Source organism: Fringilla coelebs, assembly GCF_963513975.1.
Source record: "Fringilla coelebs genome assembly, chromosome: 2".
NCBI classification, from domain to species: Eukaryota; Metazoa; Chordata; class Aves; order Passeriformes; family Fringillidae; genus Fringilla; species Fringilla coelebs.
Window position 1 is genome coordinate 110,787,940 of NC_140029.1, and position 15,378 is coordinate 110,803,317.

General features: G+C 37.1%; 1 protein-coding gene across 2 annotated transcripts in view; it reads left to right on the plus strand.

Annotated features, from left to right (window-relative positions):
- CADM2 (cell adhesion molecule 2) overlaps nucleotides 1–15,378 on the plus strand; it is a gene marked incomplete at both ends in the record, with an annotated part of 565,681 nt that overhangs the window by 473,106 nt on the left and 77,197 nt on the right. For both annotated transcript variants that reach the window (XM_084226796.1, XM_084226797.1), the window contains one exon: nucleotides 9,922–10,012. In XM_084226796.1, the coding sequence (XP_084082922.1) occupies nucleotides 9,922–10,012 (91 nt within the window). The remainder of the gene's footprint in view (nucleotides 1–9,921; nucleotides 10,013–15,378) is intronic.

Below are 15,378 nucleotides of genomic sequence, written 5' to 3' on the forward strand. Positions count from 1 at the left end.
CTGATGTGCTCACCTTTATCTCTGCCTGTGTTAAGGCCAAGCACAAAGTAGGTAAGAATGATCAAAGAACACATTATGTGACAAAGGCAGGGTAAAGCTGTAAACATTGGAAATGGAGCAGGGGGGAAACTGCGGAGCTTTGGTTTACTTCCAACTTCTTTTTCCCCCTCCCAAAACCCCAAGCCACATGTTATGTACTACCACATTTCACATCCTTTATTGTGTTTTAGTAATTGTGGGGAAGGAGCCTGGCATGATCAGCAGGTGAGGCGCTGAAACAAGTCCAATGGATATCTTTAGCTACCACATAATCAATGCCTACAGAATTAGTAACCTAAATGGTTTCCTGCCAAGTTGGTGCTCAAATTGAGGCATTCATGTAATATGAGTGTCAGGAGGGAATATTTCACTGATCAATCTTTCTTTTCCCCCACATTGGCATCCACTTTCTTGTTTTGCATCCAGGAGAGTGCATTTACACTCTTCTGTTACAAGCTGTTATTACTCTTTGCTACAACAAACATAATTTTAAAATAAACCGGATGAGATTAAGGATGACACAACAGAATTCATCAAAGAATCTCAGGTAACAAAGGGACCATATGCTGTTCCTGGTCCTGCTTAACTGTAAAGCAGTTTTAAAGGAGTACAAAAAGAAGACATTGGAATATCCATTTGGATATGGTACCAAGTATGCACTTCTATCAAACCTAAGTATAGAAGCGCTATCATAAGGCTTATTTTCACAGTGTTGTTAAATACTTGTATTTAAATCAAGTGCCATTGCCATGGCACAATTGCTCGAACAAGATTGACTCACCCACAAATATTACTAATTGAATAATTTTTCAGATATGCAATATTGATTTTTTTTCTCTCATCCATTTAAGCAATGAGTTATTCATTCTTTTCTGAAGCAGAGCATCAAGCTTACTGCATCTGCTAGGCTACTTTGAGGGAAGTTATCAAGGCAGACTTGAACCTAACTGCTTATTCAAGGCAGCAATGTCCAGACAGAAGCCATGCTGCTTGCTGTTTACAAAATAAGCCAAATTTTGGGAAATGCTGATTCACAGCTGTAGGATGCACAGTTGGTAAGTGTAAAAGCTATTAAAAATGGTGAGCACTTGCACAGAGCTGATTAAACAGCTCCTCTCTCCTCTTTCTCATCTCATTTAGGATATCCAATCGGATGCTTATTTTTGTGCATGCTGGAGTGGCTTGTCCTTGAAATTTACTTTTAAAGTCTCTTCTTTCCTAAGCATATTTTCTTACATTTTTTAGAAATAGGAATGAAATTATATTGGACTACAGAATTTTCAATGAGCTTTGTAATTGCTATCTATGTATGAAAATTATAATCTCATGGTTACTGAAGAAAAAAAAAAAAGTTCTTGAAAACTTGCCTGTGCTCACTCCAGTGCTAATTAATTTAGAAAGTAGATACATCATCATTTTCAGAGGTATCTGCTTATTTTATCTTTGCATCTGGAAACGATGGAAAGGTTCCAAGGATATGAGAGAAAGAAAAGGCGCAATGAAAAATGTAGAAGGCTGTGACATAAATAGATTTCACAAACATGCATTTTGAAGAAAAACAGACAAAAATGGGTACACAATAAATGAATTAGTCTCTCAGGAAAAACTTCTAAGATCTTATCATCTGGCAGCCATTTATTACCAGGTAGCAATAATCTTTTATTATCAGACTGTTAGATTTTATAACATTTTTTAAAATGATAGTACCAGAACTGTTGTTGTTCACTGCCACAATAAAATATCTGAGAAATTTATGAAAGCTTTTCAGTATTCAGAAGATTTGCAGTCATAAAATAAAACCATGAAGTAAAGGCATGCTTTTGGTAGCTCATAATTTAGCTAAACCTGTAAGGAGAAAAATGTGTTGTAATGAACCAGTTATAGTAATTTGCACTCTGGTACAAAGAGGAAGTGGTGGTTTGTGTTCACATCAAAAAACAACAACAAGGCAAATATATTTATTTAAAATGGCAGAGTAAATCTCAGTATTATAGATCCAGGCAGGAGGTGCTGCTGCACAAGATTAAGTGATTAATTCAGAGCTTGGAGTATTCTGGAAATAGTGGGTAATGGAAGGAAGGCTGGGGTTATCCTTTTCCTTGCCAGATGATCTGCCAGCCGTGATATGGATGTTACACCATAGAAAAGGTCTGTGTGTTTTATCTGGGCTGCCTGGAGCTCAGCTGAGTGTATTCTGAACTGCAAAGTAATTAATAAGACATGTTCCCTGTGTTGCTTAGGGTCCAGGAAGGTAAAACCTGGCATCCATGGGATGCTCAGTGATCACAGTGGGAAGAGCTGCTCTGTCACACGAGCACAGCTTTCTTCCTGAACGGATCCTTCATGATATTTTACACTGTTGGATCCAGTGCTCTGCTAGGTTGTTAAACAAAGCCTTTTCTTACTAGCAGTACTTCTAAGGCTTTTTAAATCATCGAGTATAGGAGAAAATTTCCAGTGACAAAAGGTAATTAAAACCATCTACTCATCATCCTAAAAGATTAAATAAGGAGGTAGTATCAGTGCTTTTAGCAGGAGGATTGTAAGTAACACTTGTAGCACATCCTGATGTATTGTGAGTGCTTGCTTCTCCTGACAAACTCAGCCAGCAAAGTGTCTGCCCCTCCCTGGACCTTTCCTGTGTCTTTCCTTTTGCTGTTAACATAATTTGCACTCAAACAGCAAGTCAGCAAGGATCACAGGTTTCATTACAACAAACTCAGCTTCTTGCTGCAGCTAGTGAGATGTTCATAACATAAACTACAGAGAGAGAGCCACTTTTAAAAGAAAGATGCATCAGAATCAAAGTATTACAGTGGAGGCTTGGGGTCAAATGATGTTAATGAGCTGCTTTCAATTATTTATGAAACAATTAGGGACAGGATTGTTTCTGCCCTGGTTTTGAGATAGACACCTGACAATTTGGCTGCATGGAAGCTAATCAGTTGGAAGAGCCTTGTATTGGAGGTTTAATATGTTTGTTGTAGTGATATGTTGTGTAGAGCTGTTAAGTTTTTGTTCATCACATGCAAATGTTTGACCAGCTGTGCCTCCTTTTTTCTGCAGTTTGCACAAAGTTTAGCCCTTTTTACTAGAACTTTCAAGACTAAGTAGGACATTGTGAAAAAATAAGAAAAAGAAAATACAGAATCTCTCATGTTTTAAGAAAAAGAGATTTAGGCAGCATATATCACACTGATATGTGCCAGGCATACAGGAAAGAACCTGACCAATGGATTTTTCCTTTTGAACCCCAAAGACTCATAAACTAAAATAATTCAAAATATTTATCTTTCTCTCTGCACCTTGTATTTATTGAACATTATATGTTACTGTCAGCAAATGGGACATTTTTTCTGTTCCAGGTCTTTCAATATTCTACAACAGAAATAAATGCTTTCTTTGGTGAAGGAAAAACAGAGGAAGTCAAGAGAAATGTGATTTATGCTTGACACTATGTGCTGAGTTGCTTAGTCCACCACTATTACCCATTTCCTTAAAATTAAGTGAACCAACTTATCCAAAACTAAAAGTTGAGACCAATACTACTTTATAAATTTATTATTACTTAAACAGTAGATAAAATCTTTTGGTTTAAAATATTAATTATAAGACTACTTTGATCTTGAGAAAATCATGCTCAACATGTACAAAGAGAAGATCCAAACATTTGGCAAAATCTCACCCTATAGCATGTGAGACCTTAAATGGATAATACTACAGAAGATTTTAATTGAAATGTGGTAAAACCCACATCTTCTGTGATGCCATTTTACCTTGGGAAGTAGGAATCACAGACTTCCTGCAATAAATGATTTTAAAAAGACTTGAAGGGACATTGCACTTTATATGAAATAAGTGTGGAAACATAATTGCCCTAGCTGAGTATATATTTGTTACCAGTTTGGACAAGGTTTTCCTAAGTTTGTGTTGGCATTAGTAAAATATCTGCTTAGGGCATTGTGTTTACATTTAATTATTTTATTTTTTAAAAAATAATTATTTAAACACTCAAAAAATTTGTCATCTTTGACACATAAGAAGGCTATTAACTCAGAGCCCACCAGCTCAAAAAGTACTTTAAAAAAAAAAAAAAAGTAATTTTTTTCCATGTAAAGCCCAAGAATGGATGTACAAAAACCACTCGATGCTAAGGATTGACACATTTTAGGAAATGGGGTGGGTATTTTTAAAGTTTTATGGGTTTTTCTTTTTGTGAATATCCTAATCTGGCTCTAGAAAACTTTTCTAAATGTAAAATGAAGGGTATATTCCGGGTTATGTTTGCACTGAATGTAAATAGAGACAGTTTGCCCAGTACTATATTGTGTGAGGAATTCTAACTCATCATGTGTATTGGGCTAAAAATTTTCTAATACCTGGCTTCTTATTTTTCATGTGTCAGAATATCCTGATTTATCCAAACTAGGAAATGGGTAGGAAAAAAAGCCTTTTCAGATTCAAAGTGAAATCTTAGTTCAAAATCTGGCTGAAAGGGAGACCTTAGCATTCTGGGCTGACCTCTGCTATTGCATCGGAGGTCCTTGCACTCTGACCCAGACCAAACCCTTAATCCATGAACTCCAAAGGTTGGATGTTCTAATTTCTAAATTAGTGCCAAATAAGTATTTTGCTGGATCTAAACAACATAGTGAATACTTCAGTACTCGGTGGAGTAAGTAACCTCTTTTTCTCATAAATCACTGCATGGGGTCTAATAACTGATCTTTATGGATTGATTAGCACTTCTCACAAAAATCAAAGTATGTCTAAGTGAGGGAGTGTAGAAGTGGCTTCCTGAGTCCTGGAGGTAGAGCAGGCCTCTTAAATGTAGACTGCTGAAGTACAGGACCCTTGGGATTAGTAATTCTACCCTGTAAGGGAGAAGAAGGTGTCCTTGTTCTGTTTTGCTTTCTGAAGATTCAGACACATTGGAAGATATTCGGGGTGCTAAGTTTAAACTTCATAGTACGTCATCGCATTTATTTGTTAAAAAAAAAAATCTATAATTCAGCAGAAAATTTGCAAATCAGGAGCCCTGACTTGGATCTGTACATCTAATACATTATTCCTATGTAAATTTCTGCAGAGGAAAACCACTAAGACTTTTCCTGGTAATCCTCCTTTCACTGGAACTCCAGTGGAGGCTGATTTACCTTTTAACAAAATGTGTAGAGAAATCTAGTGGCAAGAAGTTTATATTGCAGCTAAAGTAATACCCATATCAAAATTACCTGGAAGAAAGACTGCTGCATGGTTCTTTGCATAGGTGCATTTTCAGCACTCTTGGAATTCTGATGGCTACAAGATCATGAATACTCCTACTCCTGAATAGTCTACTGCTTTCAATTGTTGTTTCTTAAAAGTGCCGATGAACTATATGTGTTCTACCCACCCTAACATCTGCCCACGAAGAAAGGTGGTCTTATTTTCTTTTTCTGGGATTGTAATTACACTGGCAGAAGATGATTACATTAGGGAGGGATTATTTGATAAAACAGCATGTTCCTATCATAACCTCATGATAATGCCACCCCTTTGTCTCACAAAATGATTTTTCATGTAGTTATTCCTACCCACCTGTTGCTGATTAATGCCCTAGGATGCAAAGGATTATACTTTGATTTAGTGATTCAGCCAGAGCTGTGAGTTCCATGAAAGGTTTCGCTAAGAACTGGTGGGACTAAGGACTTCTGAAGATACATATGAAAAATAGGCCAAATCACACTTTTATTGTCTTGGTACTAAGAAAAAGCTAGTAGAGATTAATTGTCTGATTCTGTTGTTGGCCTGTTTCACAATCTTAGCAAATTTGTTTACTTTTATGAATTCAGTTTTCCGTTTTTACACTGTTTGTCAAGGGTTTGCACATGAAGTGTAACATAACTTATCATGAGGGATTTTTCCCAGCAGTTTTCATGTGATTGCTCTATATGAGTTAATTTATGTGAAGGAATTTAATCCTGCATGTAACCTTATAAAGGCCTGGTGATAAACTAATATAAATATATACTGAAGTCTATTTTACTTCAGGCAGTGTAAAAGCAACAAGTACATTCTTAAAGTAAACACACCTTTAAGCATAGATCTGATTGAGAGCACAGGTCTAGTGACTGATGAGAACCACCTTTATTTTGAAAATAGCTTCAAAGAGATTAACTGTCAGTTATGCAGTTCCATAAGATATGAATGTTGCCATTAGTTGCTGCTAAAAGTAAAACAAAAGTCAAGTGTTGAAGTGTTTAATTTCTTCATGTCTCAGATCAGATTTTTACTGGTATAAGCTGGTATCAATTTTCCACATATGTTTACTGATTTTGTGTGTTGCTGAAGATGACATAGCCTGATCAAAAAGAGATGAATCTTCCCAAAGCTTTGGAATGGGTTTCCCAGCCTTGTGAGATGAGATGAGCCCAAATCCTAGAAAGATTGGTGAAGCAGAATCACTCAGTGGAACTTTTGCCTTTGGTCTGCTCAATCATGAAAGGTTATACAAAAAAAAAAAGCCCCATGCCATAATTCTTACCTTTAGCTGGTATGTCCAGAGCAGATTCTGTGCTCATGGAGGGTAGAAGATATGTAAAGACATGTTAGAACCTCAGGCTGGTGGAAGCAATCAGGTGCTGCTCATAAGTGCCTCATGACTCAAACTGAAGACTGGAGGGCCAAAGAAGCTCTCGCTGCTGGAGATGGATGTAACTTAAAAAGTCACTGGGTGCTGAAAGCAGTGTGTTTTATTGAGAAAACTTGCTGTGGTGCTTACACCCACATAAACCACTGGTTTTTTTATAGAATTGGAGTTTCCCAAATCTTATTCTTTTTGGAACACTTATCTCCTCCATAATATTCTTAGAACTCGGGACAAGGACATATTTGTAGATATTGTAAAGAAAATGTAGTAACCACTCCCTTGTTCAGAAGAATTTTGCTTTGAATACTGGCCCATGGTATTTTATTGCCGTGAAATTGCTGGGCTAAATAGTAAAAAATATGCAAGTTATTAAAGTTCAGGTAAGTTCATCTGGTACACATTGGTATTTTTCTACTGAGTTTAAAGGAGGAGGAAAAGATCTGACCCAGATTACTCTTGACTCTACTTCTTTGCTCTGGTTGTAGAAGGAGATTTTTTGTTTGGACATTTCTACATTATTTATAACAAGCCGATAAACATATCTGAAAAGAAATCAACCTCTTTCAGTATTACAGTTCATGATTTTCTTTCTTTTAGACCATTTTCTAATGTTGGCGTTTGCTTGAGATCATGTGATGTTCCAGTTGTTATGATTAATATTTTAAGTGTGACAGGTCAAAACTCACAGTATTGATAGAGTACATTTATACTTTTTAAGTTCTTCCAAAATGAGAGTCACAGTGGGAGGTAGTGTTTTGTAATAGCATCTTGTGTTCTGGAAAAGTACCAGTCAGCAGGGTGCTATCATCTTTGTAAAAATAAGTTACTTAGGTTAGTTTTGATTCAATTCAACTATTCTGAAGATTTCTTCTCATTTAAATTATTGATGTCAATGGGAAGATAGAGGGCAGGTTTCTCTTAAAAGTTTTTCCTTTTTAAATGTACACTTTAATTCTGGAGACAAATCGAGCATGGCCTAAAAATAAAAAATAGAAATAGTAATACTGAGAATAAAGCACTCAAAATAGAATATCTAGTTTTTGAAAAAGGACCATTAATAAAATGCAAAAATTTTCCATTGCTACCTTCCCTAAAAATTATATATTGAATTAAACCCTGTGCTTACTGCTTTAGAGAAACAAGTAGTTACTGTTTAAGTCAATTAGCAGGGAAAACCACATGGGAATGTATTTCCTACACCACTTTATTGTGCCTTAGAGGGTGAAACATAAATATAAGACCTTTCTGTGTTAGTAAGCTCTGTTTAGAAGTGTATGGAGAACAGAGAGCTGCCTGGTGGATTAAAGTAGGAATGGGAACTTCAAGCAGGGGTAAGCAGCACTGCATTGATCCAGGCAGATGAAAGCTTAATTGTCTGGAATCCTCTCTTCAATTTTATTTGGGTCATTTACATTATTGCATAAAATGCTGATAATTTTTTAAAATATTTAAGCCAGGAATAATAGCTGGATGGCCCTTTAATTTCTTCCTTCACCTGTGGCTGTCAGGATTACTTCCATCAAAGTTTTGCTCTTTTTCATATTTCTCTGGAAACCTCTTGATCTCATTGCATTAGTTGTCTCCCTCCCTCAGTTAAATTCTTCATGTATTCCTATCTGATACTAATTTGCTCCTCTGGTTCAATGTATAGTCAAGAGAGTAATTTATTCATCTTCAACAGCACCACTGAAATCACAGAAGTACTTGATGCCCTGATTTATTAAGGCACTTGAGGTCAGTGCCTTAAGCATGTGCTAAAAATGAAGCAAATGCCAGCCTGGCCTCCAAAGGATTAGTCACCTGCATAATGGTTTGCAGGGTCCTTAAAATTACGAACTTGTGGAACAAATTTGCTACTGGTGTAAGGTTAGAGCAGCTGTTCTGGAAAGCTGAATGATGCTGAAAATACTTTCAGTGGAATTGCAGAGAGTCTTCACTAAGCCTTTCCCTCTTCTTGTCTTGTGCTGTTACTCTGTGGTGAGCAAAAATTAAAAAATCAAAAGTCAGAAATTTTTTCCCAGCATTTTAATTGTTCAGATGTCATTTAGGGTTCAGCAGGACTATTGACATCTCAATAAGAAGCTATATTGTTACAGCATATCTTTTAAATTTTTGTTTTGGTTGATTTTGTGGGGTCATATTGTCATGCTCTTTCACATTTGCTTGATAACAGGACATAGTGGTGTCACTGCTAAGGATAACAGTGACTGCAAATTTAGTGAGACAGAACTTAGGTATCCTAGATTTGCAGGATAAAGTGGTTTGTATTAGGAAGCTATAGACAAAGAAACCATGAGGAAAAATAGACATGTTTCTATTCAATCTGATTTTTTTTCCACTTTGACAATGAACTTTGTTTTTCCTCTTCCAAAGGAAAAAATGTGTTACAGTCCTTTCTTTGTCATCTTTTTTTTTTTTGTTCCTTATAAAGGTGGCCCTCTAAGTCTCATGTTGACTATGAAAATATATTCTTGCAAGCCAGGTGGCAAATATTTTTAAAGATCTGCTTCAAATGCTTTATTTGGCATGAATTCACAGTAGCTCTATTGTGTATCTTTTTGCAATTAAAACTATAAAACTAATCCAATCACATTGGACAGATTGCAGATTCTTCTGTAGTGCTTTTTGCAGATATTTGAAACATTTTCTTTGCAAATTCTGGTTAAGATTGTTATGGTTTAGGGGCAGCTTTATTGCATTTCAGAAATAATATCCTGTAAAATGTCTGTAACAAGGTATTTTATCTGAAAGCCCGTTGTAGCTTTCTTATTATGACTTTCAAGCTTCTGCAACAACAAAAGGGTTCTTATTCAAATGTACACTATTGCATTCATTCCTCTAATAGCAGCATTCCATCATATCAGCCTAAAAATAGGCAAACAATTGCATGGAATACTTGTTATTCATCCTAGATGGTTTTTTTTCCTTTATTTTGTTGTTATATATCGGACTTTTGGATAGTCATATGGAGTATTTGCATCGAATACAGAAAGAAAAAATTGTTTTCTCTTAGTATACACATGCTTTCTATCTGTGTCTCCTAGGGATATAAAAAGTTACTGGTTTAGTTGCATTGGTCATTTTTATTGCCTTCCTGAAGACAATGGAAATTGCACAAGGCTCCATATGAAACTGTCTCCAAGTGTAAATTAAATCTGTGGTTTAGTCTGTTGTAAATAGAGAAGAATGTACTCTTAGATAATAAATCTTTTTTGTGTATATCAACAAGTTGTCTATTTTTTTCTTCCTAGATACACCTTTAGTTAAAATCATTTCTTCCAATTCATGGCCTGAAGAAGGACAATCTATAATTTTGACTTGTGAATCCAAAGGAAAACCAGTGTAAGTGATTTAACAAGTAATATGTTTTCTGTTATTTTACTTATTCTGCTGTGACTGCAATCCTCAGCTGCAGAAATCTACTGGTTTTGTCTCCTCCTGGGGTGTAAAGTACTCTCTGGTATAGAAAACCCCTTGAAGCCTGTCTTCATTAAGTGTCTATAGAAGATTGCTCTTTTACTTTGTCATCTCTTTTAGTTTTCAGGAAGGATTCCAGCTGTGAGATTTTTTTTTTCCCCATCAGGTATATCAACCTGAAAGGTGTGCAGGTTTAATCTATCTCTGTTTACATCATTAAATTGATGATAGAGGAGAAAACATCTCATGAAAATCTTCCTACATCAACCAGCCTCAGAAAAGATATACTGAACTTTGGTTGCCATTTACAGGGGAATTTGAAGTTTAATTATATGTGCAAGTTGGCTGCCTATTTCTACCAGGATTTGGAAAGGTGTAGCCGGCTTTAAGAATGTAAATTGTTTTCCTTGGGAATGAACATCTTTTCTATTAATATCTTCAGAGATAAATCTGCAGAGGTTAACCCTTGCACAGAATCTACTACAAAAATAGACTTGACTCTTGAAAACAGTTAACTTCTCAGAGGGGCTGTTATATATTTACTCATCTATATCATTAATCCAATTGCTTACTATTAAGTCATTATGAATCAAGTTTCTTAAATATTGACCTTCTGCTCAAAAAATCAATACATAGTGTTGTGATGATACACAGATTTAGAATGGTTTTGAAAATGGTAATAGAATAATATTTTGAACCTAGAAAAAGTGTAAATTGCATGACAAAGATCATGTCACTTATGGCTGAATTTCTCCCTGGTGTAGCTTTAGTGACTTCATGGAATTGCTTTATATCGGAGCCTGAAGTAAGATTTAGGTCAAGTAAGGCATTTAAGTCCAAAATTTCTATTTTCAAAAGCTCTTCTGAGTTATGCCTGGCATAATTTAAACTCCATAGGTACTTTTTTTTTTTTTTAATATTATGTGCCTGCATAATTTTAAAGCAACTCCTTCATCCAGATCTTGACTGGGTGAGCACCTAGATCATGCTTCCTCCCGGCTTGAGACCAAAACACTGGAAGTCCATCTAATTAGTCTGACCTGATGCTCCATGTAATTGGTCTTTTCTGTACCTGTGTACTTCTGATGTGTGTGTTTCTGAGAAAAATACTTCTGTCAGTAACACAAAAATCCATTGTGAGCCTCTCTTGTTTTTATAATGTACCTGAAGGAGAAGGAGTTATCCTTTTATCTCATATCCCTTGAACATTCCCCTGAGTATGAAGATGTAGAGTCTGTTTCCCCCTTGTTTTCAAAATCTGCTCAAGATGTGCTAGTGTTTAATTTTAGGAAAGAGATCAGCACTGATTGCCCTGAGTACCTTATTGCCTGGGTGATATTTAGCATTTTCCTTATCTCAGTATTTTCCTCATGGCTTAACATATGAAGTGCTCTTTTTGGCTAATAGACTTGAGGCATTCTAGCCCCACTCAGCTCCTCACTCACAGCAGGATCAAGGAAAGAATCAGAGGAGTTAAAAGTAGGATACCTTGGCATACACAATGTTTTCTATTTGGTACACATAATAGTCTGGACATACTTTAAACATCAGGAGATACTGGTTATAACTTAGTAATTAAAAGAGAGCTTCAATTAAGGTGTTTACTGATTTGTTTACTTATTTTAAGTAAAGCTGTATTCTGTACTTAAAGGATTCAAATGCAAAAACTACATGTGATTTTGAAAGGGGAAAAAAAAATCTTCACATTACTGAATTATCAAGACAGAGGACCTGTATGTGGTAGCCTCTGGGGCACAAATATTTTGCCAATAAATGCACCTCTAATTGTTCGGGCCACAGGCACTGCCAACTTCAGCAGCTCTGTATTGCTTCATTAGGTCAGTCTTTATGGCACAGGGCCAGTAATGAATAGGCATCCTCCTGGGAGCAGTTTGCAGTGGCTTAGCTTGAGAAACAGGAATGTCATGCTCCCAACCTACATAGTGAGTACCTCTGGCTGGGAGAGAGAGAGGAATTGGAGAGGTCCAGTGAGCCCAGATATGTCAGTGTCACAAGTAAGTGATGAATTGTGGGCTTCATGGAGAGCTCAGGGCCAGCTGTGGTCCTTCACAGCCGTTTGCACACCATGGCTTAATTTCTGTCTACTTTATGCCACAGTCTCTCCTGTTTTCTGCAGGCAGCAGTAAATGAACACTTACTGAGAGGTGCATTTCTCTTGCACCCCAGAGCAATTTTCACAAGCTTCCAAGTGGCATTTGAGATGAAAACTGAGAAAGGGTGAAGCCAGGTGGTGGCTGTGGTAACATTGATGGTAGTGATAGCTGCTGCTGAGGAATTCTTTTCCAAAGGGGAAAAGCAGGATGAGGATAAAGCTGGAATGTACTTACAGCATCATACAGCTCATACACCATCATAAGTATGATACTTACAGCATCATACACCATGTTACAGCTCATCACCCGGAAAGGTGAGTCACCTTCCTGGAAGGGATTCTGTCCCTCGAATCATGAGCATCATCGTTACCCTGATGCTGTATTTTCAATCTAAAACACAGTCCTGAGGGAAAGCCCTTCCTAACTAACAGCCCTGTAACAGGAAATGGGAGGGAAGACTTGCTGAAACCAACACCTCTGAGAAATCAGCTGCACTTTGCATCTCTTGCTGAAACAGCATCCTCCAGAGATACAGCAGGGGGACAGAGAACAACTACAAAGAACGACTGTACTAAGGGTTAAATCTAGGGCCCTGCTGAGGTTTCACAGTTTAGGGTATAAGATTTCTTTTGGCCCGTCATTAGCCATGACTTTGGACAGGAGAAAAAAGTGTCCTCAGACCCTTGGATGTGAGCAGGATCAGTTGTCACAGCGTGTGAGGTGGGCTGGGATTATCCCAGCCTCTGGGGTTCCCACTTGCTGTGGATGGGTTCATGGTCCTGGTAAAGAGATCTCAGTGTTGGAACAGGGATGTTGAGGGTGGGCTAAGGGTGAGAAGCTGGGGGCAGGGGAGAGGGGGTGGAAAGGAAGATGGAAATGTGATTCAGTGAGACAACATAAGAGAGTGTAAGACAGACTCCACTAATTCTGTAACTGTGCTGATTTATCTCTCTGCTCATCCCTGGGAGGATGAGGACAGCTCTGGCTCCAGTCAGGCTCTGTGCTAATTTCTGTTACTTTGAGGAAGGAGCTGAAAATTGCCTTCTTTTGGGTAACCACTGTGTTGCTGCTGTGGAAGTGGGACAATACCAATAAAAAGAGCAGGCCAGGCTTCCTGCCTGTTCTGTGATGGTTTTGCAGAGGCAGGCCATGTGGATTTGGTGGTGTTCTGACCCAGTTGTGTAGCACTTTAGGCACCAGCTTTAAGAAACAACAGCAGAAGGCTGGTGTTTGGAATATTGTATGGATAAATCAATGACATTTTCTATTAAATTTTTCTGTTGAAGGAAGAAAGGAAATATATTCATCAGTTTACCACAGATAAACATGATGCACTCTAGGACCCAATTATGTGCAATATTGTAAGGGATCTTGAGATATACCATTTGTGAGGATTTTGTCCAACTGATAAATGCCCAGTTGGCATAAAAAAGTTGAGAGTTTTCTTTTGGAAAGCTTTGAATATGTGTATTTATGTTAGCTTAGTCTTTCCTTTTGCAAGACTCAGTTGCTGGTTTCTTCATGCTGTTGACAATTTTGATAATATTGATGTCCAGGGTTTTTGTGTTTTGGGCTTTCTTTTGTTTTCTCCAGGGTAAAAAATGTATTTAGCCATTTCTCTGCATAACTGAGGTCAAGACACTCTGTACTTGATATGACTGTTCAACAGCATTCCTTTTTTGGCGGTACTGTTTTGTAGTTTAAAACCAAATTGAATCTCTTCCCTTTTCAATTCTTAGCACTGCTTTCTTTTCAATCTTTTTTGGCTGGATCCCTGGACATCTGTCAGTCTGTAATGTTTTAATCAATGAGCTTGCCTAATATATATGTAAGGTGTAGTTGCATCTTAATTTATTTCTTCTTTTAGCATAATATAGTTTTAACAAGACTTGTTTATTTTCCAAAGAAGGAAATGTAATTAAACTTCAGAAATCCTAGACATCCTTTTTATGTAATGTCTAGACTTTTCTGAAATCATATTGCCTGACAGTATTTTGAGTATTTTAAAATAAACATGAAGTAGCTGTAAAAAAATATAGACAGTAAAGAACAAAATGATCATTTTCACTCATCCATGCTTACAAATTTTTTTAAAAGCCAATGTTTTCTTATTGCAAGCTGTAACTTCTGTACGCTGTTGTGTCTTAACAATAAAGTCTAGTGACTCAAAACTACCCCAAAAATAAATTCAAAAACTGCCCCATAATGAAAGAAAGGTTCAATATTTAATATTCTTAGTCAGTACTCTCATCAAAGCATGCATGAAATATGTGAGTTTTTTAAGGCAGTGCCATTCCAGGAGAAACGACGTTGAAATATAATGGAATAATTAGGGCACAGGAAACAAAGAAAAAGTTAGCTGTCTCCTGTGTGCTTTAGAGAAATGTCTTTCCACTCCATGCAGCTCAGGGGAATCATAGTTGGTTGACTAATGAAAAGTGGATATTTGGCCTTGTTTGAGATAAATAGGGAAGATTTTTATTTCAGAAAATTCACATAGGTATCCTTCCTTAGAATAACATTATTTGTGAGCTCATGAAAGTTATAGAGAAAAGCACAACCAAAACCAAACACGAATATGTACAGAGTAGTATAAAGTATGGGCAAATAAACATTTTAATGTAAGAAAAGATGTTCACTTTTAATAATGGGTGCACACCAAAGAGCCAGGCTTGGGCTATCATTTTATATTGTAAAAGATGTGTGTGATATCTCCACACAGTGTTCTGTCTTTTCTAGCATCTGTTTAAAGAAGGCTCCCTTGAGTGAGACAAACATTTTGCAAAGATTGGTGGAAACAAATACTAATGATAACAGGAAACACACACCACCCTGTGAACCCAGAGAGAGAGTGCCTGATAAATTTGAGAAGGACCTGGCAGGGCTCTAGGTGAGACTGAGGAAAGCCAGTGAAGGGAATCGACTCCTATCCAGTCACCTGAAAGCAGCAGAGCCTGGACTCAGGCTGGCTCTAGTTAAATCTACTGTTAGCACAACTTCCAGGTTCTTCTCAGCTTAGATGTAGGCTTTTATATCCTTGCTGAAGTTCTCTGCCTCCCATGAGGCACCTGTTGGCTCATTCCTCCAGGCCACAGAAGCCCCTCTGAAGAGTGGCCTCCCCTCAGATATATCAGTGCAGCCAGCTTAATGAACACATTCCACAAGGCCTTTGGTATT